General features: G+C 45.1%; 1 protein-coding gene across 2 annotated transcripts; it reads right to left on the bottom strand.

The window, feature by feature from the left end:
* Nucleotides 1-98: 98 nt before the first annotated feature.
* Nucleotides 99-21,316, bottom strand: MOSMO (modulator of smoothened). Of its 2 annotated transcripts, none has more exons than XM_039360617.1 (3): nucleotides 20,863-21,316; nucleotides 5,063-5,275; nucleotides 99-3,291 (listed from the first exon to the last, which is right to left on the bottom strand). In XM_039360617.1, the coding sequence occupies exons 1-3, from the start codon at nucleotides 20,966-20,968 to the stop codon at nucleotides 3,107-3,109; spliced, it is 504 nt and encodes a 167-aa protein (XP_039216551.1). In that variant the 5' UTR covers nucleotides 20,969-21,316; the 3' UTR covers nucleotides 99-3,106. The 2 variants fall into 2 exon arrangements, with proteins under 2 accessions (XP_039216551.1, XP_039216552.1); XM_039360618.1 differs by lacking the exon at nucleotides 20,863-21,316 and adding an exon at nucleotides 5,677-6,086 and having other exon boundaries at nucleotides 99-1,355.
* Nucleotides 21,317-22,192: the final 876 nt, after the last annotated feature.

The following is a 22,192-nucleotide window of genomic DNA, read 5'->3' as shown; positions in this document are numbered from 1 at the left end:
TACACACACATACACACATCACGCACACACACAGAGGGATCAGATATCCTCAGCGCTCCCCAAAACCCCCAATGTAACAGACAGAAAACTGACAGACATTTGCACCATATATATATATATTTTAAAAAAAACTGCTTTATATACAGTTTAGAAGATATGGCCTTTCTGCTATAAATTAATACTGCACGCTTTTGAGATTCTATTTAAAGCAAGAGTTGATTTCCCCCCCTTTAAACTCCTTTCTTTTAGAAAAAATAACCGCAGATAATTTCCCCATCCCCTTTCCAAGAAATAATTCAGTGTCACATTAAAGCCAAAAATGTAGGCGTTCTTGCCTGATGCAGCTGTGGCTGAAACGTCCATTCACGTACAAGATGCAATTGAGGATTGGCGTGAGCGAGCATGGATTCCTTAACGGTTTACGGGGAAGGGGATCGCTGCATGCTTTCCAGCCAATGTGTTTCTCAATTTTGTAGGCAGTGATTGTGAGTCACCATTTTTTATTATTTTGTTTTAGGGCATAAAAGATGTCACGTTTGACTTCTAACCAGCGGAATAACCAGTGGAACAACCTGCCTCCAGGAGCTGTGAATGCCCCAACACTGGAAGTTTTTAAGAAGAGACTGGACAGCCATGTGTCCGAAATGATATAGGGTTTCTTGCCTGAGCAGGGGGTTGGACTAGATGACCTCCAAGGTCCCTTCCAACTTTATTATTATTATAAAACTAAAACGGACGCAAACAACTGCTGGGAGTCAAGGATTCCACGTTGGCCCTTTTGGAGAACAACTGATGGGAGTGGGGCCCTAGTCCTGCATTTTTAGGGAGTCAAAATACTGCCCTGAACAAATAGGGATTGCTAAGGAGGATCCCCAAAAGGAAGTTGAGAAGATGGTAGGAACCCATCCGGTACGATGGGTCAAGCCAAGCTTGCTAGCTGTTTCCTTCAACCAATGTACAATGGGTTTTCTAAAAATTCGACATCGTTTAACTGAGAATCCATTGGTCTGCATGGCTTTGTTGGTTCGTTTGCAACAGGGAGCCCTCCCCACTGCATGACAGGGAAATGTCCTCAGCAATTCCTTCCTCCAGGAGCATTTGCCTGCAGGCAAGGAGTAGGAAGGCCTGACCTCTTGGGCTAAGATGATCAGATGCAGGATTTCTAAGACGGGGCAGCTGCGTCCGGCACAACAGTTTGCAATGTTGCTTAGCATGCTTTGGGAGAAGGGTGTTGCCTGCCTGGGGCTGCTGTGTGCCCAGTTTTGGTTGTAGCAGGCCGAACGGCAGAGTATCGGGCATAAACTGAGGAGGCAGGCTGGTATCTGGGCATTAGTGATCCTATTCTCCAAGAGAATCTGCCAAGAAAGAGAACAAAGAGCTCTGAAAATAGATAGGCCATTTAAAGAAAAAAACCTTCACCATCTAATAATCACTTTGTTCTTTTGAGAAAAAGCAACAGAAGAGTTCAAACTTCCAAAGTGGGGAGGGGGGGGGGAAAGACTTGGGCTTGCTTTACTGTAGCTTTTAGGCGAGATTTAGGGTCTACTCAATCAGATAGGCTTGCGGCAGATGATCCGGGCCAAAACCCTCCATGATGTAAAGACCAAGCTCTCCAAAAGAGGAGAGGCTATTTACACTGTTTAAATTATGCATCAAATTGTCAGGTCAGATTTCCCACTTGCTGGGGTCAAGAGCTTTCAAAAATAAGACATGATTTCATCTTTGATCATCCAGATTCAAATAAAGTACCCTAAGGAGGAGGAGGAGGAGGAGAAACAGAAGGAAGAGTAGCAGAAGGAAGAGAAGAAGAAACAGGAGGAGAAGCAGAAGGAAGAAGACAAACCTCTTAGCTTAATTTAAAATTACACCTAGGAAGGCATGGAGTTGTTGATATCTGTCACAAAAACCTGTCAAAAGCAGGAGCTGCTACAGCAAATGAGGTATACTGAAGACTTTCCCAGCGATGTAGCCTTTGAAGAAATGGCCTTTCTCTCTTTCTTTCTTTCTTTCTTTCTTTCTTTCTTTCTTTCTTTCTTTCTTTCTTTCTTTCTTTCTTTCTTTCTTTCTTTTTCTTTCTTTTTCTCTTTCTTTCCTTCCGTCTTTGCAAGCCCTAGTGTTGCACACCACAGTGTTTCCCTTGTCTCGGTCGGCATGTATGCATATGTGCGTGCTTGTGTGTAAGTACACATAGACATTCGGTGGACTGCATCATACATATAAATACACACACACACGCGCGCACCCACACACACGTACACACAAACACACACATATAAATACATATGGAAGAATTTCTCAGCCCCACCTGGAGCTTTCCTAGCAGGTCCCGAACGTCGCCGGGAGGCGGTAACCGTTAGCAAGGGTGGCGAGCAGACGGATCCTCGTAACAGATTTCCCCCACAAAATTGTCTTTTGATCTATAGGCTTCAGGATGCAGCTAATAACGTCAGACTGATTTCTTGTGTGCGTTTGTGTGTGTGTGTGTGTGGAGGGGGGGTGTAGCATGGGGGAGGGGGGAGACGAAGGGAAGGGTCAATGGCAAATGCTCCTTGCCTATCATAGAAGGAAGATGCTAAATCTCTTGAAGGTTGGGTGAGGCCCAGCCCCACCCTTGGCGAACGCCCGGTCAACCAAAGTGCATAAATACTTTTGAGACTTTCAATAGATATTTCGAAAGGGGTACAGGATGGTGATATGGAGACAGCCGGAGGGACAGGAGGGGGAAAAATAATAATAATAAAAAAAAAAACCAAAAAAGAGGAAATGATGCTGTTGAGTGCAGGAAAAAGAGCTCTCCTTCCACGCGAGGTCCGATCACAGTGCACATCTGACTGCATCCAGATGCTGAAGAGATGAGTGGTGGGCGTTTGGTTTCGGTGATGGGGACAGATGCTCCGTAAAAAGGAATAATTATAATAATAAAAAAGGGTTTTGTTTTTTTTTTAAAAAAAATAATAATAATAATCCAAAGTGCATAGTGAGAACAGAGAAACCTCCTCGTTCTGGTAAGACTGCGACGGCCTGACACCAGCGTCTTCCCGCGGATGTGCCGGGCGTCCTACTCTCCTTCATGACCGTACCCCGGAAAAAGCACTCAAGGCGGCCGTCAGCCCGGTAAGCACACTTTGCCAGCAAACAGAAGTCCCACTATCGTAAAGAAAATTGATAAAACAAAGAGTACGTAAGATGAGCCCACCACGGTGTTATTCGGAAGCTTATAGGGCTGACCTCCCACTTCATTGATGTAAAATCCTATGGGGAATATTAAGGCTGCCATACAAAAAAGGATCACTGGAGGAAGGAAGAAAAAAAAAAAAAAAAAAAGAGAGAGAGAGAGAGAGAGAGAGAGAGAGAGAGAGAGAGAGAGAGAGAGAGAGAGAGAGAGAGAGAGAAACAATAACAACAACAGATTAGTGGAGAAAGTTGTACTGATGGCTACAAGTACAGGTAGCCCACAACTTTACAACAGTTCATTTACTGGCTGTTCAAAGTTACAACGGCACTGAAAAAAGGGTTATCAACTTAGCAACTGCCACGATTAGCTTAACAATTGTTGCAAGGAAGGTCACAAAACGGGACAAAAACACCCACTTAACAAATGTCTCCTTTAGCAACGGACATTTTGGGCTCAACTAGGGCTGTAAGTCGTTCATTCATTTAGTGACCGTCTGGGAGTTGCGATGGCACTGGAAAAAAGGAACTTACGGCCATTTTTCACACTTACCCAACCACTGGAGCCTCCCCGTGGTGACGTGATCAAAATCCAGATGCTTGGGACTCGTATTTATGACGGTCTGGGTCACGTGATCCCTTTTTGCGACCTTCCGACAAGCAAAGTCAACGGGGGGGGGGAGCCATAACTTAACAGCTGCAATAATTTGCGTAACAACTGTGGCGAGAAAGGTCGTAAAATGGGGCTCTTGACAAATGTCTTGCTTAGCAACAGACATTTAGTGGTCGTAAGTGGAGAACTACCTATATTTCTTTTTTTAAAAAATTTCTTTTACAGTGAAGGCCGGTGTTTTTTTTTTTTTTTTTTTTCAACATTAGTAGCTCTTAAGGTGTCAGGACTTCAACTCCCAAAACTGACTTGTTTAGCAACGGAAACTGTGGTCCCCGTTGTGGCCATAAAACCGAGGACTATCTGTATCTCCCCATCCCACTCTAAAAGCAAGCAAACTTCGGTTTAATGGAGTGACAAAGAGCTGCTAGAGGGCGTTTAGAGCTTGCGGTTAGCCTTCGAACGTAACTCTACCACCCCAGAGATGTCCAGGCTCTAACTGGGGATTATGGGAGTTGGGGGTCCGGCCTTGGAAGGCGAACATGGACCTGGAGAAAGCAGCAAACACCGCAAACGAGGCACTAAGCGCTATCTTCTGCCATCCAGAGCTTGATCACCTGTAAATCTAATCACAGATCACAGGCAGTTCTATCAGTTTATAGGTAGTCCTCAACTTACGACACGTCACTTAGGGACTGTTTGAAGATACACCGGGCCTGCCCAGAGATATTGACAACCCGGTTTTGAAGTTCTGAAGCCCCCCCCACCCGCCGAATGGACACAGGGAAGACCTCTGTGGGCTTTGGAAAATCTAGGGCAGTGGTTCTCAACCTTTTTAATGCTGCGACCCCCAACCGGTCGTAAGTCGAGGACTACTCAACCGGTCGTAAGTCGAGGACTACTCAACCGGTGCAGCACCGTTTGCAGAATGGGACTTTTGGCAGGCTCAGCAGGGCAGAGACAGCCTGGACAACTCCTATTGGCTTTTGAAAGCCAATAGAATTGGACTCTATTCAAGAGAGTCTAATTCTATTGGCTTTCAAAAGCCAATAGAATAAAAGGGAGTAGCACAGCTAAGGAAAAGGGGGGGGGAAAATGGCGGACTGCGTTGTTTGGCGACCCCCGTGAAATGGTCGTTCGACCCCAAATGGGGTCCCGACCCACAGGTTGAGAACCACTGCTCTAGGGAGACCAGCCTGGGATGGAGGTGAGCCTTCCGGATGGACTTTTCCCAAAGGCAGCCTGCCCTCTTTGGTCTCCTGAGTGGAGGGAGAGACTTACTTCCAGTGAATGCTATCCAGCGTGCGTATTTCGTCGCTTCCCTTCGCCAGTGAGAAGCCACCAGCAAGCCACAGGTGACAGTCAGTGAAATGATTCCCATGATGATAAAAAATAAAGTTGTGATCCACTCTGGGGGCAGCCGTGGAGGAATGCAGGTCCTGTCACGTCCATGAATGGTTTGACACTGTCGCACAAGGCCAACGGTGAGAGCACCTGAAACGACACACAGACGGAGAGGACGTGGCCGTCAGTTAACGTACGTTCTGGGAGCAGGTGGCCGCCCAATTATTTGCCTGCTTTGGCGTCCTCCATCTTCTGGAACCGGAAGACAAGAACAGACCTGCTCTGCCCCGCGGCTTCTTTGGGTGAGCTCAGAGCTCCTGGTTAAGACGGCTGAATGCCACTTCACCCCACCCCTTTTGGGGAACCGCTCCTTCTGTGTCGGCCTCTCAAGGTAAACCAGACAGGAAACACAATCAGATGAGTTAATTCTATTTCACCGAAAGGCTACATCAGACATGTCAAGCTAAAGGCCCGTGGGCCAAATCCGGCCCGTGATGTCTTTAGATCTGGCCCGGAAGCAGACTAGGAGGAGGAGGATATTGAGCAGTTACCTCCTGGCTTCTTCGGGTATCTTTCTCTCCTCCTTTTCCTTCGTCTGTGCTGCACTTTCCCACGAGTAGCCGCCCGCCTGCAGACTTTTACCCAAAGACGCGAGGGAACGCAAGAAGGGAGGCTTGGGCGCACCGGGATTAATGTGATACATAAGTCTTTACGTGCAACTTGCCCTTTGAGGGCAACCGTAATGCTGATGCGGCCCTCAGTGAAATTGAGTTTGACACCCCTGGGCCACATTAACAGGATCTTGCACGTCTGAAGGTACAAACGTTTTTTAATTGCCTGATCAATTAAGGTGTGCCTTTCCTAAATTTCTTCCTCTGATAGGTAGGTAAGTAGGTATATAGATAGTTAGAGATAGATAGATAGATAGATAGATAGATAGATAGATAGATAGATAGATAGATAGATAGATAGACAGAAAGATAGATAGACAGACAGAGATAGAGATAGATAGATAGATAGCTACAGACAGACAGACAGAAGACAGAGATAGATAAATAGATAGCGACAGAGATAGATAGATAGATAGACAGAGATAGATAGAGACAGACAGAGATAGATAGATAGATAGAGACAGAGATAGATAGATAGAGACAGAGACAGATAGAAACAGATAGACAGACAGAGATAGAGATAGAGAGATAGATAGCTACAGACAGACAGAAAGACAGAAGACAGAGATAGATAGATAGATAGATAGATAGATAGATAGATAGAGACAGAGATAGATAGATAGATAGATAGATAGATAGATAGATAGATAGATAGATAGATAGATAGATAGAGATAGGTAGATACATATAGCTATATATAAATAATTGGCTTAAGCATATAAACACTCAAATCCTGAGCCAGATGGCTGGTCGGGTCACTTTAAGGACAAAGGGCTTCTTAGCTTAAGCCGCCGTTCCCATCTTAAGAAGTAGTAAGGTATAGCCGTGGGATCTGCGGAACATATAAATATTTAAAAATTTAAATAGCTTGGAAAGAAAGAGAGAGGCTTCTTGGAATTATTTTCGAGTGGAAAGAGAACTGAGCTTTCTGCTCTGTGGTTTTCCAGAAAGGAAACTATTTCAACTCCCCAAAGCAAAGACACTGACTGACACAACCACTGGCTGGTGTTTCTTTGGCAAGGAGCACGTTGGGGAGAAAGCCAACAGCTCCTTGAGGCTTGGTCTCCCAAGTTGGAGGAGCGGAGAATGTTCTGACTCACCTCCACGGCCAGCGGGCCGAAAGTGCCTCCTTCTACTGGGTTGGTGCTAGGAACATCTGCTAAGCATCAGAAGCCAAAGAAGAAGAATACCAAATAAACAGGAAGGAAGAACAGTCCTGGGAAAGTGATGAAGGGTCCACCTACATCAGCTTGGAAACCTACCGACTGAGCTCATGTTTGGATGGTTGTTGTTCCTCTGGCACTCATATCAAAAGAGAGCATCAAAGTGCTTTGGGGATTTTTTCCCCCTCCACATCCCGCTTTAGTTTGCAACTACTGGTCTCTTATCCAAGTTCTAACCGTCAACAAACTTTAACCCAAGGATGTCCAGCCTCAGCCATTTTTAAGACTTGTGGATTTCAAGTCCCAGAATTGCCCAGCCGGTCATGCATATTTCAAGAACAGCAGAAGGCAGAATCTGAAGATGAGTGATGAACAAATGAGGAATGTGTAATTGCTAAAATGTACAAGCTTTTATGGAAATTTGAAACAGAAGAAGTCAACAAGGAAGAAGAACATATGACTTGCTCATTTTCCAACGACAGTAAATATTTATTAAGCTCCTAGTGAGCATTAGATAACACAACAGTGTAAAACAAAGTAGCCATAACATTCTAAACCAGTGGTGGCGAACCTATGGCTCAGGTGCCAGAGGCGGCACTCAGGGCCCTCTCTGTGGGCACGTACGCCATCACCCCAGTCCTAGGCCTTCAGCTGGGTTTTATAAAACCTTTTCGCTTTATAAAACTTCCACCGCCGTGTGCAAAAAAAAAAAAAAAAGTTCAATCAGTCAATTTCAACCTCACGGGGGGGGGGGAAAAAAAAAGATCTTGCAAAGTTGGAATTGATTGAACTTTTTAGTCCCACCCAGTCTGCCATTACCACTGCAGCCACGCCCACCCAATGGGCCACATCCATCCAATGGGCCCCACCCATTTGGCACCCGATGATGCATAAGTGGGTTTTGGGTTGCATTTTGGGCACCCGGTCTCTAAAAGGTTCGCCATCACTGTTCTAAACCATACAGCATAAAAGAATACAAATAACTAGTATCATGAACTATTAAAGCTAAAATGAGATTTAAAAGAGGTAAATTCTCTCTCTCTTTCCCTTTCTCTACACACACACACACATACACACACACACACATCGGAATTAGAGATATACACTAACAGATATACTTTTTTTAAAAAAAGAACCCCACTGCTGATCAAAAGCAAACAAAATTATGCATTTTCAGAGAGAATTCACTTCCTTTAGCCTCTTGTCTCTCATCCTCAAATTAACCTACAGAACAGAATATAATCAGCAGTTGTGTTCCAAGATAATACATACGCGTTTAAGGAAGCACATTGAAATTTAAATTCAATGGAACTAAATACACACACACACACACCCATTAACCTTTTAAAAAATCTTGATTCGGATTTCAAAAAGTGAAGTTTTAAAATAGACTTCTCTCCCCGCTGCTTTTAATACAACGGAATGCAAAGCTATCCGGATTTTACGATGACTTACATCCCTTTGGTTGTTGTCTTTGTTTTGTTTTGTTTTAACACCAAGGGCGCATCTTCAGGGGAAACAAACTGGCAGCTGCTGAAAGGAACCCTTGTACAAACTCCCTGGGAAAACACAACAAAGCCTTTGTCCAAGCCTGGCATACCACAACAGGGGACCTGGTTCAAGCCGAAGGGTGCTTTCACCCAGCACAGAACGTTTAATTAAATGCCAGCTCCACATGGCCAAATCATTTTGGGCATGTGTTGTACGGCACCGAAGGAAGACTGGCGAGTCACAAGGGGCCCATTGTGCGTCGGAACGGCAAAAGCCAGTAAGTGGGGCACACGCATCTGCACACACAGAGGTGTCAAGAAAATCCAGAGAGCTTTGACTAGAGCAGGCCTCTCCGAACTTGGCAACTTGAAGACTTATGGACTTCAACTCCCAGAATTCCCCAGCCACCATTTCTAAGGCTTCTGGTCTTTATCCGAGAGTAGCAGAGCCAGGAACTGCAACGGCCACCCAGCCGTTCGGATCCTGCGCAGGGAGTTATATTTAGCATCCCACCCAGATGGAAAGTGTTTCTATGCTATGAGAAAACTTCAAGAGAGATCCACAGCTCTCAAAAGGGCAGAGGGGGCCTGACCCTCGGAACTTCAAATACAGTCATAAGTCAAAGTCCCCTTTTTCGGGTCAACTATAACTTTGAACGGTCACTAAGCAACTGATCGTAAGTTAATTGTAGTTAATTTGTAGTAGTTAATTTGTTCAGATTCTAGCATTGTATCTTAAGAAAGAGAGAGAGAGAAAGAAAAAGAAAGAGAGGAAGGAAGGGAGGAAGGAAGGAAGGAAGGAAGGAAGGAAGGAAGGAAGGAAGAAAGAAAGAAAGAAAGAAAGAAAGAAAGAAAGAAAGAAAGAAAGAAAGAAAGAAAGAAAGAAAGAAAGGAAGGAAGGAAGAGAGAGAGAAAGAAAAAGAGGAAGGAAGAAAGAAAGAAAGAGAGAAAGAAAGAAAGAGAAAGGAAGGAAGGAAGGAAGGAAGGAAGGAAGGAAGGAAGAAAGAAAGAAAGAAAGAAAGAAAGAAAGAAAGAAAGAAAGAAAGAAAGAAAACACACTGTCCATTTTGTGTAGATATCTGAATTGCAGACGTTTCTTTTGATTTCCTGACACTAAATTGCATTTAGTGTAGCTTAACCAGTTGAACAAGTGACGGAAGATCAAATATGTTTCTGTCTCTAGAGCCCTTACGGCATTTTTAACAGTGTTAGCTCCCTTTACAACAATGGTGATCAGGGTTCAACCCTTTGGACCACCCAACAAATATTAAAAACAAGCTGCATGGGTCGTCTGGGCAATTTCTTTTTTCTTTTTATGCCACAAGAGAAACCCCCAAAGTTTTCAGGAGCTTACATCAGCCCGCTTTGGTGAGAACAGGTGTCGTCTGCGTATAAATAGCGGCTTGCTCATTCTCAGACATACGTGCCTGTAGAAAGATACACAGACACATACACACACACACACACTGGTGCCCCATCAGAGTCAGGAGGGGAAACATCAAAGCTTTGTTTGAAGAAAAAAAAAAAGGATTGTCGTGCTCTGAAATTACAGCGTAGCTCCAAAGACCTATCCCGAAATAAGAGGGAATTTTTATCTCAGTAGCATCAGCAAGGGTGTGTGTATATGTTGTGTAAAGCAGCAGTCACATCGAGAATACATCTGATGGAAGCCGGCGTTCCTAGATGGCTCTTATTGCAAAGAGAAAAGCTAGCCAGGTTTTAAGATAGCCAGGTTTTGATGGACAAGATTTGTTTCCATCTCCACGGACACAACTAAGTTGACTATGTTGCTGGCCCAGTTTTGGTCACTCAAGGAGGACTCCTTTACGCAACAAATCAAAAGTGCTTAGGTGTAAGATGCAGCAGGAAGTCTGGCTGATGCCACCATGAATTCAATATTTAAGCCTGATTAGATGCAAGACATATCTAGTGTAACCAGCAAGCTAGTAATAATAAATTGTGTTTTCCAACTCTGGTATTACTTAACCTTGGTTCCTCCATTTACTGACTATGTATCCTTAAGACACTTTAGCCTCCTACAGACCACACAGATTTTCTCCACAACAATCTACCAAGTCTCCCAATGGAGTCCTCAGCATCATTTAACTATATTTTCTACATTGATCCAAAAACAGACAAGTCCAGATTGAAAGCAATCTATGAACTCAACCAAAGAGAGAGGGGAGGGAGAGGAAGAGAGGGGAGAGGGAGAAAGAGGGGGGAGGGAGGAGAGAGCGGAGAGAGGGGGAAGAGGAGAGGGAGGGAGGAAAGGGAGAGAGGGGAGAGAGAGGGGGGAGAGGGGGGGAGAAGGAAAGGGAGAGAGAGGGGGAGAAAGAGGGAGGGAGAGAGGGGGAGAGAGAGAAGAAAGGGAGAGAGAAGGGGGAGAGAGAGAGAGGAGAGGGAGAGAGGGGGAGAGAGAGAGAAGGAAAGGAGAGAGAAGGGGGAGAGAGAGAGAAGAGAGGGGAGGAGAGAGGGGGAGAGAGAGAGAGAGAGAAGGAAAGGGAGAGAGAAGGGGGAGAGAGAGAGGCGGGAGAAGAGAGAGAGAGAGAAGGGGGGAGAGGAGAGAGAGAGAGAGAGAGAGGAAGGGAGAGAGAAGGGGGAGAGAGAGAGGAGAGGGAGAGAGGGGGAGAGAGAGAGAAGGAAAGGGAGAGAGAAGGGGGAGAGAGAGAGGAGAGGGAGAGAGGGGGGAGAGAGAGAGAGAGAGAAGGAAAGGGAGAGAGAAGGGGGGAGAGAGAGAGGAGAGGGAGAGAGGGGGGAGAGAGAGAGAGAGAGAAGGAAAGGGAGAGAGAAGGGGGAGAGAGAGAGGAGAGGGAGAGGGGGAGAGAGAGAGAGAGAGAGAGAGAAGGAAAGGGAAAGAGGAGAGGGAGAGGAAGAGAGAGGGAGGGAGATCCTAGAATTTAGAAACATGCTCAAAACAGCATGTACATTTCCATATTTCTGCGCTGAGTCCCTGTTGCTCTGTTTCTGAAAACAACTAAATTAAACCATTTAAAAATACCACAAGCATGCAAACACATAATTGCAAAGATCGAGCTAATTTGGGAGTGACTGTCAGTTTACAGATTGAAAGTTATTAAGAGATTGGGAGCTGAAATGGAATTTTATTGGATGCAATTTGGGGTCTCAACACAGCTTTCCTGCAGCTCTCTTCCACTTAATTTGCTGGCAAACTAAAGCTTTTACATTATAATAAAAACATCTGTTGCTAATATTTCTTCTGGCTGCATTTCGTGGGATTTTTTTTTTCCGTATTAATTTTAGCAGAACAATAAACTACTGGACGCAAACTGGTATCAAGGAATTTGAAAAGGGCTTAGAAAAGGAGGAAGTTTGCAAAAGGTGGGCGGCACCCCTACATTGGCCCCTATCGTCAATTGTACGTACATCAAAGACATAAGGGAAGCAAACAAATTTACAACCACAACTGTGGACAATATTTCCCTTGCTAAGCAAAAGAGTTAAGTGAGTTGCAACCCATTTTGTGATTTTGATTTTTAATTTTGCCACACTTGTTAAGCATATCACTGCGGCTGTTAAGGGAGTCATACAGTTTTAAGGAACTCTGGCCTCCCTCGTTGACGTTGCTTGCTAGAAGCCAGATTGGTAGGTTGCAAAGGGGGGGGGGGGTGACAAGACCCTGGGATAGTACAACCGTCGTAAGTACATGCCAGTTGCCAAGCAGATGGATTTTGATCATGTGACCAATGGGGATGCTGCAATGGTCGTAAGTCTGAAAACTGAAAAGCAGTCAGAAGTCACTTTTTTCCAGCGGCTTCGTAACTTTGAACGATCACTCTACAAACGGCCATTAAGTCGAGGACTGCCTTTATTCGCACAAGGAGAAATGTATTCCACTAACTTCCTTTTTATGGGATTTAGACTCCGCTCTCAAGGCATTAAAACTTTCAACAGGTACTTCAACAAAGATATACATCTGGAAGACGAGAGGCAGCAAAATCCCATCTACAAACCCCTTGCAGACAAGCTTAAATCTGCCCAGCTGGACTTCAGTGTACCTTGAATAATGCCTGCGGGAACATTCTGGTTTCTCAAAAGAAAACAGAAGGCATGAAACAAAGAAAGAACAGAAATACACTTGTGGATATCCTACAAGGGAATGGAGAATATCGCTCTCCAGATGTTTGGGATTACTGTCAGCCTGGCCACCGGCAATGGATTATGCGTTGTAGTTTGCTGCTCAGAGTCCCAGCAAATCAATGTTAGTTTCTTGGATCTCAAAAGTAATCACCGCACAAGGTTACACAGATCAGGAGAGAAGTAGCAGCAGATCCCGAGACAACTAAGCATGAGAATGGTCCTTGACCTCCCCCAAACGGGCAAATGACCCAGGTCTGCTGACTCGGATCTAGGAACAGCTTTATGGCAAGAACAAACATCTTTGAGGACACACAAGCGCAAAATCGAATTAAAAGATGGAGGAAGGAGACCATCGAGCAAAGAATAACATTAAACGAGGATATGGCTGAAGGATCTACTTGGAAGAGCCTGAATAGCTTGAGAGTTTTAGTGCCTGTGTAAAACCAACATGCTCAAAGTGGAAGCTGTTAACAGATAACAACACGCTGTGTGAACGTGGAGAGACACAGAGCCCAGCCCATCGGCTGGTATGTCGGCTACTACCTGAAACATGTACTGATAATGATTTATTTGGGCCAACAACAAAGCCAAGAAGGTGGCTTCATTTGACAGTTTGATCCAGAGATGGAAGAAGATGAACGGGGTTACTGAGAAGACAAGGGACGAAGAGAGAGAGAGAGAAAAGTCTGCAAATTTTGAGCCATTCCAGCTATAGAAAAAAGATTCAAGGGCTCCATAAAGATAAGATGCTGCATACTTTTCATACGCCAAGAGTCAACCACAAGGCCTGCTATGACAGTATCCCACGTGCTAATAATTTCCACTGGACTCCATCTGCACACGATTTTCGCAGCTATTGTTCTGCTGAATTCCCGGGAGGATACAGTCGGTTCTGCCTTTGTTGGCAGCAGAGATAAATAAACACGATGGGAATTTGAAGATGTTACTTTTGGTGCTCCTCTTCAAAATCCCCTTCTTCTCTCATAACTGGGGGGAAACTTGGGAGAACAAAATATTGGAACCAGATAAAGTCTAGTTGAGAGCAACAGAGAAATGACACGTGTCCCGGAGGCGCTCCGCAGCACACTTGAGAAACAACACACATGTCCTGGATATCTTCCACAGCGTGTTTGAGAAGGATGCTTTTCCTTTTATGGACATACGCAGAAAATGCTGTCAAGCGGTAATCTAGTTCTTATACCCCACAAAAAGCCAACACTTTTTGAACTTTTAATGCCTGACCAACCATCCCCTTCCTTTTCTATGCCTAGTTGTTGAGAAGATCAGTTTTCCTGCATCAATTTCCTGTGGCATCCGAACGCCTACAAATTGCTATAAATAAACCAAGACTCTGATCCTGGTTTACAGGCAATACTTAAAATATTGGATATCATGAGTGTCCTTTACAGCCGGGTGCACGAGAAGGAAAATGAGAGGAGGGATCTTTGGTGTCCTCTGAGCTTGGTTATTTCCTTGCAGACGATTTATTACTCAAATGGGTAACGTCATTGGTGCTAGACTCCTTTATTGGTACCACAAAAAGACAGGACTCATAAGTTGGTGTAGCAAAGACTAGTTGGTTGAAGGTGCCTATAATAACTGACTATTTCCAGGGCTTTTTTTGTCATAGAACGCCCAGAACGGAGTTCCGGCACCTTTTTTGGATGGAACCTTGTAGGGTAGGCAAGGCGGGTTGTATGATGTGTGTGAATTCCGGCACCTTTTTTTTTACAAAAAAAAAGCACTGACTATTTCTATCTTATTTTTTTAACCTATCACCAAATTGGCCAAGTCACGGCTATTCTACGCCTTCCCAAACAATGTAAGATTACAGGAGAAGCTTCTTTCATTTCTTCACATCCTTGGGGTTAATTTTTTTCTTCTTCTGGCCCAGAGACTGTTCTTCCTTCCGATCTTTAAACTTGCTTGTTATAGCTTCTCTTTTTAGTAACGCAGGAATGGGTGCTGCTAGTTCCTTGGTTGCAAAATATTAACCGATCTGTGCATTTTCATCTTCATGCCTGTGAGCGCCTGAGCTGAAGACCACCTGGACACACAGAGAAAGAGAGATGAAAGCAAAACTTATGGGAAAATTGTTTTTCTCAGACGCCAGCAGGGGCATGCACAAATGAATGAATGGCATTGAAAATGTACGTGTAGTAACGTTGGTACAAAATTACTGCCTTTTAAATGAGCGTCTACATGGAGCAACGTGGAAGCCGTTAAGGAATCACCATGGATAATCCCTTATCTGACTATTACAATAATCTGGCTTGGAAATTACATAAATTGGACTGTTGCCAGATCTGAAATTAAAATAAGACACCGTTTGGAGGTAGTAATGGAGAAACACTCCTAGTTGCTATTGCAGAAGACGAAAACTGGATGTCTCCGGCCGACACAAAGGCCTAATTTATTTATGGAAATTATGATCAACCTTAACGGGAGGAGGCCACAAAATCTCTTTATACAAATTGAAATCTCTTTATACAAATTCGCAAATTAGCAGGCGTGGGCCACCAACATGCCATGCGGAATGACACCAAAGGGAACCAAAATATATAAGAAAGCCAACATGACACAGTCATAACAAAAGGGTGCCATTCAAAAGAGCTCACCTATTCTTTTGAAGATGTCCAACATTGGCGTGCCTGGCTGAAGCATCCTGGTGAAGTTGGGAAATTCCAGGGAAGAGGGAAGATCTTCAGGTGCTCTTTTCTTGGATAGTTCTGCATTCCGCAACACAAAAGCCGCCCGTTTTCATGGACGTTGGCCAGAGAATAGAGGTCTCCTATTTTTGATTCAGTTATTATCAATAACTGTCAGGCGTCAAAGATCAGGTCTTGAAAGTCCAATTAAACTAACTGATTGCTAATCATCTCAACTAATGTTTAGCATCTACTTGGAGTTAGATAAGGGTCAATGCAATTGAAGAGGGGTTAGATTTAGTTCACTTATGGCTACGGTATGTAGAGATTCTAGGCTGAGCCCTCTTTTAACTCCGCCTCCAGGTTCTGCCCATAATATCACAGGAAAATCCTCCCCAAACACTTATATTATAATTTAAGCATTTATAATAAATCAAGCACACTGAACACATTATGTCAATTAAGTCATTCCATTCTGATCTACTGCCATTTTATTAGGTTCCATCAAGTTGGTGTTGATCCTGAAGTAACTGTGATTAGTAAGGGTCAACGCCAAATTGATCTCCAGGATGCTCTAACTTGACCGTTTAGATCCCCAACAATGCACGGATTCCAAGAGTAACTGATTGCTAATTATATGCAACTATCTATAGCTGATACTTCAATAAGTGTAATAAGCACTCTTGGGTTCAATGCCTGCTCAATCATGGGATGATGTGGAATAAATAAGATGGAGCAGAACGCTGCTGTTGGGCAGGAGACTGATTTAATCTCTTGCCCAAGATGGAGATTGATATAGCGGACTTAATTGTATGGCATCCACAATTTTTTTTTATCACCATGGTTAATTTTTCTTAATTTATACTGCTGCCAGGAAACTAGGAATTAAGCCCTAATCAACATAGCACAAGTTAATTAAAAGTTCAACTCTTGCCTTCAAGGTATGCAAGTGCAGTAAAGGAAACCCGCTCCATTACTGACAGTTTTGCAGCTTGCTATGAAGAGGTCAACAGGAAGAAATCAACAAGAGAAAACCGATGTGTGCTGTCCCACTCATGCACAGACACAGAGACACACACTTGAGGCAAAGGCAAGTCCCCGAGGCAACGGCAAATCCACCAGAATATAAGAGCCTGCTCTGAAACCAAACGCAGTAGAATTGCAGGAATCTAAGGAGGAATCAGGAGAAGAAAGTCAAAAGTGGAAGGCGATCCATGTTTCTTTCCCTAGTCAAAAATAAAACAAAGCATTGTTTTGATGACTCCAATTCAGCTGGGCTCAACCAGTCTGGCCATGAAGGCGTTGGGGATTCCTAATGTTTCTCATGCAGCTAAGATAGGACCATTGGGTTAGTGCAGGGGTAGGCAACCTTGGCTCTTTTATGACTTGTGGACTTCAACTCCCAGAATTCCTGAGCCAGCTAAGAGCCAAGGTTGCCTACCCCTGGGTTGGTGTCATCAAGCCGATATTGGCTCCTTCTGCATCAGACTCCATTAAATGATTGATAGTAAGATCTGAAAAGCATTTCCAGGTCTTCTCAAGACTTGGGACAATCAATCACTCCACTCCTTGTCCGTTCTGCCAGCAACACAACTAAACAATGCCTGCTGATGATCTATCGTTCTTCTTATGAGCTGTGCAATTGAGGCTGCCCTGCCCTGCCCCTCACCCCATAAGTCAATGAATAGGGAATGTTCTTTGCAGAAAGCCATTAGGAGAGATCACTTTAATTGGGAGGAGGGGAGGAAGAGGGAGGAAGGGGGAGGAGAAGGAAAAAACCCACAAATGAAATAAGGGATAGGAGGCATGACATTAAATTGCACTTATTTCTGTTATTACTGCATTTTCTCCAGATGTTGAAGGGGAAATTACACACGTTATCCTACGGCCGGATGGACCAATTTCCGTACAAACCTGCATAGAGATTTACCAAGACCAAGAGGACCCAGGAATAGAATAGAATAGAGCTGGAAGGGACCTTGGAGGTCTTCTAGTCCAGCCCCCTGCTCAAGCAGGAGAGCCAGTCCTTGAGACCCACCAGCCAAAGAAATCAAAATAAATTATTTCAGCAAAGTGTTAGAAGCCCCTTTAGGCTCACCCAGAAGACACAAGATTAAGACAATTTTACAAAGTGGCGGAGCTGGACCCCACCCCGTCAATCAAGACAGACAGAGCAATTATGTTGCAGATGAGTTTACAATGGAAACAAAACCAAAACAGACGATGCAACTATGTAACTTTTACTAATTCATCTCTGCAAAACAACAACAAAAAAAACACTTGCTTAATTTTGATATGGTGATGAGCCTGGAAATAAAATATAAGACAATCAGAAGTAAAACAACAGAGAGCTATCAGGATTACACTTAACTTGCTGTATTAAATGAAGTTTATGGCATGTCAACTGGCTGATCTCTACCGTGGTAATAAAGTCTAATGCTGGTTGATGTACCCTCTGGCACTGCAATTTAAATACTTATTTCAAATAGACTCATTACACACACACACGCGCGCGCGCGCGCGCGCGTGCGCGCGCTCACAATCACTTATATTTGCTAAAACCACACCCACCAATCAAAGCCCTGCAGGACATCCAAGCCTCTTCTCTCAGCAGCTATTATCGCATTTACAAAACAAACAGCGCTGAATTGTGTTGCACAGGAATAAATCAATTCCTTGAACAGCCTCTCCCATCACAACACACAAAGCCTCAGTGCAAGGAAGAGAGAATAAGCCCTTCTTTCCCGAGAAACACAGGTACACACGTGCTCCGAGAATGACCAACAACTGACAACTGGTTGGTTGTTTCTAACCCTTCCTTTTAAAAATTCACTCTTTGCTTTCCTTTTATCGCTTGCATACATTCTGGGTGTTATGATATGCAACAAGTGCTTCTCGAAGCTGGCAAGTTTATTCAGCATGGCTGGTTGGGGAACTCTGGGAGCTGGTCCACACGTTTTAAAGTTGCCAAGTTGGGGAAACACTATATATATATAGCAATTAGATTAAGGTCGATCTCGGGGTCCAAATTTACTCTCTAACCTCTGCATTTCTTTTGGTCTGCACTTCAGCAGCAAGAAAACCTCATCTGCTCCTCATTTTCCTGCTGTGCACGGGCACGCGTGCGCGCACACACACACACACATATCACTCAATTTCAGGCAAAATAGGGACCTTGGAAAGCTGCAAAATGAGCAATAAAAGAACAGAAAGGATTTATTGCTCTCGCTTTTAGGGATGTTAATTCCAAGTCATTTTTCCCCACTTGTTTGCTGTTCTTCCTTCCTAAACAACTAGCTGGAATGTACTTTGCTGACTGAACTCAGCTTGTTTTTTTCACCTGACGTGAACCAAGCTCACAAACTCCTTCCCTTGTTGCTTTTAAAATTAGGTATTTATAAACACGATGCCTGCGCCCCAGAGGTCACACAACCTTCTTATTGGCAGCCTCTCCACAAGACACTTAGCCTGATTGATAACGAATAAAACTATTTTAAAGTTTGGTTCACGGATCGGTGTACAATATGATTCGAACACGTTGACTCTATGCAAATAAATCACATAAGCACTAAACAGAGTTGAAACTAACTCAAGTTTATTATGTTTTGCAAATGCAGCTATTATGCCTGAAATGGATTTAGGTCAGGGGTTAGGTCAGGGGTCTTCAAACTTGGCCCTTTTATGACTTGCGGACTTCAACTCCCAGAACTCCCCAGCCAGTTAGCTGAACAACAGCCACGGTTTATCTCATGAGGACCACTGTCAATTTCCTAAAATAATTCTGCTTTTTCCATTTGCCTGCAGGTTTTCTAAGACATGCCACATTAGGACTAGACATTCATTTCTCAAGCTTATAATTTCGAAACGACGAACATTATGAGGAAGGAAAAAATAGAAATAAACTAGTACACCATTCTTTCAATAACGTCACCCAGATACCATCATGCACAAAGTATACTTTACTACTTATGAAAACTAGTATTCCAAAGGGTTTACTGTTAGTACAAGACCATCAATCAACATTAGCTGATGATTTATTTGAATCCCCCATTTATTATTTCTACAAATAATTCAAGGCAGCGAACATATCCAATGCACCTTCCTCGTCCTATTTTCCCTACCATCACTACCATCCTTTGAGGGTAAATTGGGCTGGAGGGGGGACTGGTTCAAGGTCACCCAGCCGATTTCATGGCTAAGGCAAGATTAGAACTCACAGACTCCCACTTTCCAGCCTTAAGCACCAGACCAGGGGTCTTCAAGCTTGGCCCTTTTGTTACTTGTGGACTTCAACTCCCAGAATTCCTCAGCCAGCATGCTTGGCTGAGGAATTCTGGGAGTTAAGTCCACAAGTCATAAAAGGGCCAAGTCTGAAGACCCCGACTGACTTCAATTGTTGGTCAATGGGCTACAGCAGTGTTTCCCAAACTTGACAATTTTAAGGCATGTGGACTTCAACTCCCAGAATTCCACAGCCAGCGTTGCTGGCTGTGGAATTCTGGGAGTTGAAGTCCTCATGCCTTAAAATTGTCAAGTTTGGGAAACACTGGGCTACAGCAATTACTGGTAGGTCACACATTACTTGCACCTTGTCAACATGGAGACCAAATTCCTTACCAGTTCCTCATAATTTGCACCTGTGTAGTACTTTTTATTCCCTTCTGTCCCAGATTTACAGCAGAGGCTCCAAAAATTGCTGATCTACATGGTGGCTGATTGAAATGGATCAAATCCAGCAACTGAAGATTCTCCACATCGAACAAGTAGGTTTTGGGATTGTAAAAGAAAATAAATATTTTTTCCTCTCTCCCCAAACTTCTTAAGAGGAAGGGCGGTGTTAGGCTTGAGGGTTCAGTTGACTGACCATCGTCTCTAGACCAGAGGTCCCCAACCTTTTGGGCACCAGGGACCGGTTCCATGGAGAGAGGTTTTTCCACGGACCAGAGGGGGTATAGATTTGCATGATGCTTGCATCCTGCAGATGGGGCTTCACTGTTTGCGCAGTCCGGTTTCTTGCATGCTGTGGACCAGTACCAGCCCACAAATCAGGGGTTGGGGACCTCTGGTCTAGACAACAGATAAAACAGATTCCAGTCTTGCCTCCAGAAGTTGTGGGTGCTCCATCACTGGAGGGTTTAAGAAGAGATTAATCATTTGTCAGAATGGTCTTCAAATTTGGCCCTTTGATGGCTTGTGGACTTCAACTCCCAGAATTCCTCAGCCAGCATGCGCTGGCTGAGGAATTCTGGGAGTTGAAGTCCACAAGCCATCAAAGGGCCGAGTTTGAAGACCCCCTGAACTATACAAACTCACCCTGGGAGGAAAAGCCTGGACTCTGTCCCTCCTTCCTCTCCTTCACGGCTTCTCTCTCGACCCCCCCCAAACACTTGTCCCCCCCAACGGCCTCCAGTCCGAAGGTCCATCCAAACCAGCCCCCCGCCCCAAGTTTCCCAGCAGCCCAAATCTTAAAAGTGGCGCGTCTCCACTGCCCCGACCCCCCCCCACATTTCCCCCTCCCGCAAAAGGCACCTCCGACCACCCACGCGCTCAGGATTTGGGGGGTCGTCCCCCCCGGAGAGGGGGATTTAGAGGCTGCGGTCCCTTCTTCCCGGGGCTGGGCTTCTCCCGCCCTTCCCCAGCCCGCGACCCCCGTCCCCGCCGACCCACCCGCGGACTCGCCGGTGTTGATCCAGTCCGGGTTGGCCAGGCTGGCGATGGCGAAGATGTCGGCGGCCAGAAAGAGGCATCCTGAGATGATGGTCAATTTGTCCATGTCCTCCGGCTCCGGCCACGGCCCGGCTTCCCACAGGCGGGGCCCGGGCCGGGGGCTCCTCACAGCCGCGGCTCCATGGCTCGGCGCGGCCTCCGACCCCTCGCGCCGCCGGCGCCGCCTGGCCTGGCCGGGCCCGCGGCCGCCCCCTCCGCGTCCCTTACCGCCGTCCTCAGGTAGCCGCTGCGCAGGGGCGGCCCCTCCCCGCCGCCGGGCCCCGACTCGGGACGGCGCCGGAAGCAAAACCCAAGCAGGCACCGCCGCGGTCGCCTCACCCGGAAACGAAAGCGCGGGGTCTTTTTCTCCCTCCCTCCGTCCCCGCGCGCCTCTCGCCGCGGGCACCAGACGGGGCGGGGCTTCTGGAGGAGACGGCGACGCCGATCGCCGTCGCCAGGACAGCTTGGGTGGGCGGGGCTCCCTGGGAGGGCGGGACTTGAAGGGCGTGATGGGTGGGTGGGAAGGGGCGTGATCGGGGCGTGGCTTGGGAGGTGGTGGGAGGGAGAAAGGTCCCACGTGCTGGATTTGGGCGCCATTAGAGAGAAGAGGTTGAAGTCTGCCTTCCATTTCTTGGTTGTGAGGGGGGGAAAAAATCCCATGCAGAGTGACAGAGAGAAGAAAACTGAGCCTTCATAATATTATTTTTAATATAAGACTTGGCCACCTAGCTCAAAGGACTTTTAGTGGAGTTAGATAATTGAACCAAAAGAAAAATAAAGATGTAGTTGCAAAAATAAGGGGTTGGAGTAGAAGGCGTTGGAATAACAATTCTTCTCAGACTTTGCTATTTAAATCCTTAACAGATTTCTGGCTAGGTGGCATGCTTAGTATTACTCCAGCCACTCATATAATTGTATGAGTCACGGTCTTATTACACACACATATACACACACACAACTGGCACTTACCAACAGGAGTTGGATAACACAATTACCAACCATTAATGCAACTTGGGTCCAGGCCGTTGTCAATTGGTTTAGAAGAGGATCTAATTTTCTGGAGTTTTAACTCGTTCTCCCGCTTTTTAAAAATTTCAAACTTCTTTTTATTTATTTTACTTGTTTACTATGCAAAGCCCTTTTTGTAAATCAGATTTCTCTAAACACTGTTTGTAAAATGTGCCTGGGTGCGTGATTCCTAAAGAGTTATCCCATTCTAAAAGTTTTGCTTTAGCAATGCTAAACAGCTCTTCCACAAGAGAAACCCCCCCCCCAAATTAAGATATGATTA

The sequence above is a fragment of the Crotalus tigris genome, unplaced genomic scaffold (genome assembly GCF_016545835.1).
Source record: "Crotalus tigris isolate CLP2741 ecotype Arizona unplaced genomic scaffold, ASM1654583v1 scf7180000019173.45859301935:6455823, whole genome shotgun sequence".
Taxonomy (NCBI): Eukaryota; Metazoa; Chordata; class Lepidosauria; order Squamata; family Viperidae; genus Crotalus; species Crotalus tigris.
This window is presented reverse-complemented; position numbering and strand designations above follow the sequence as displayed.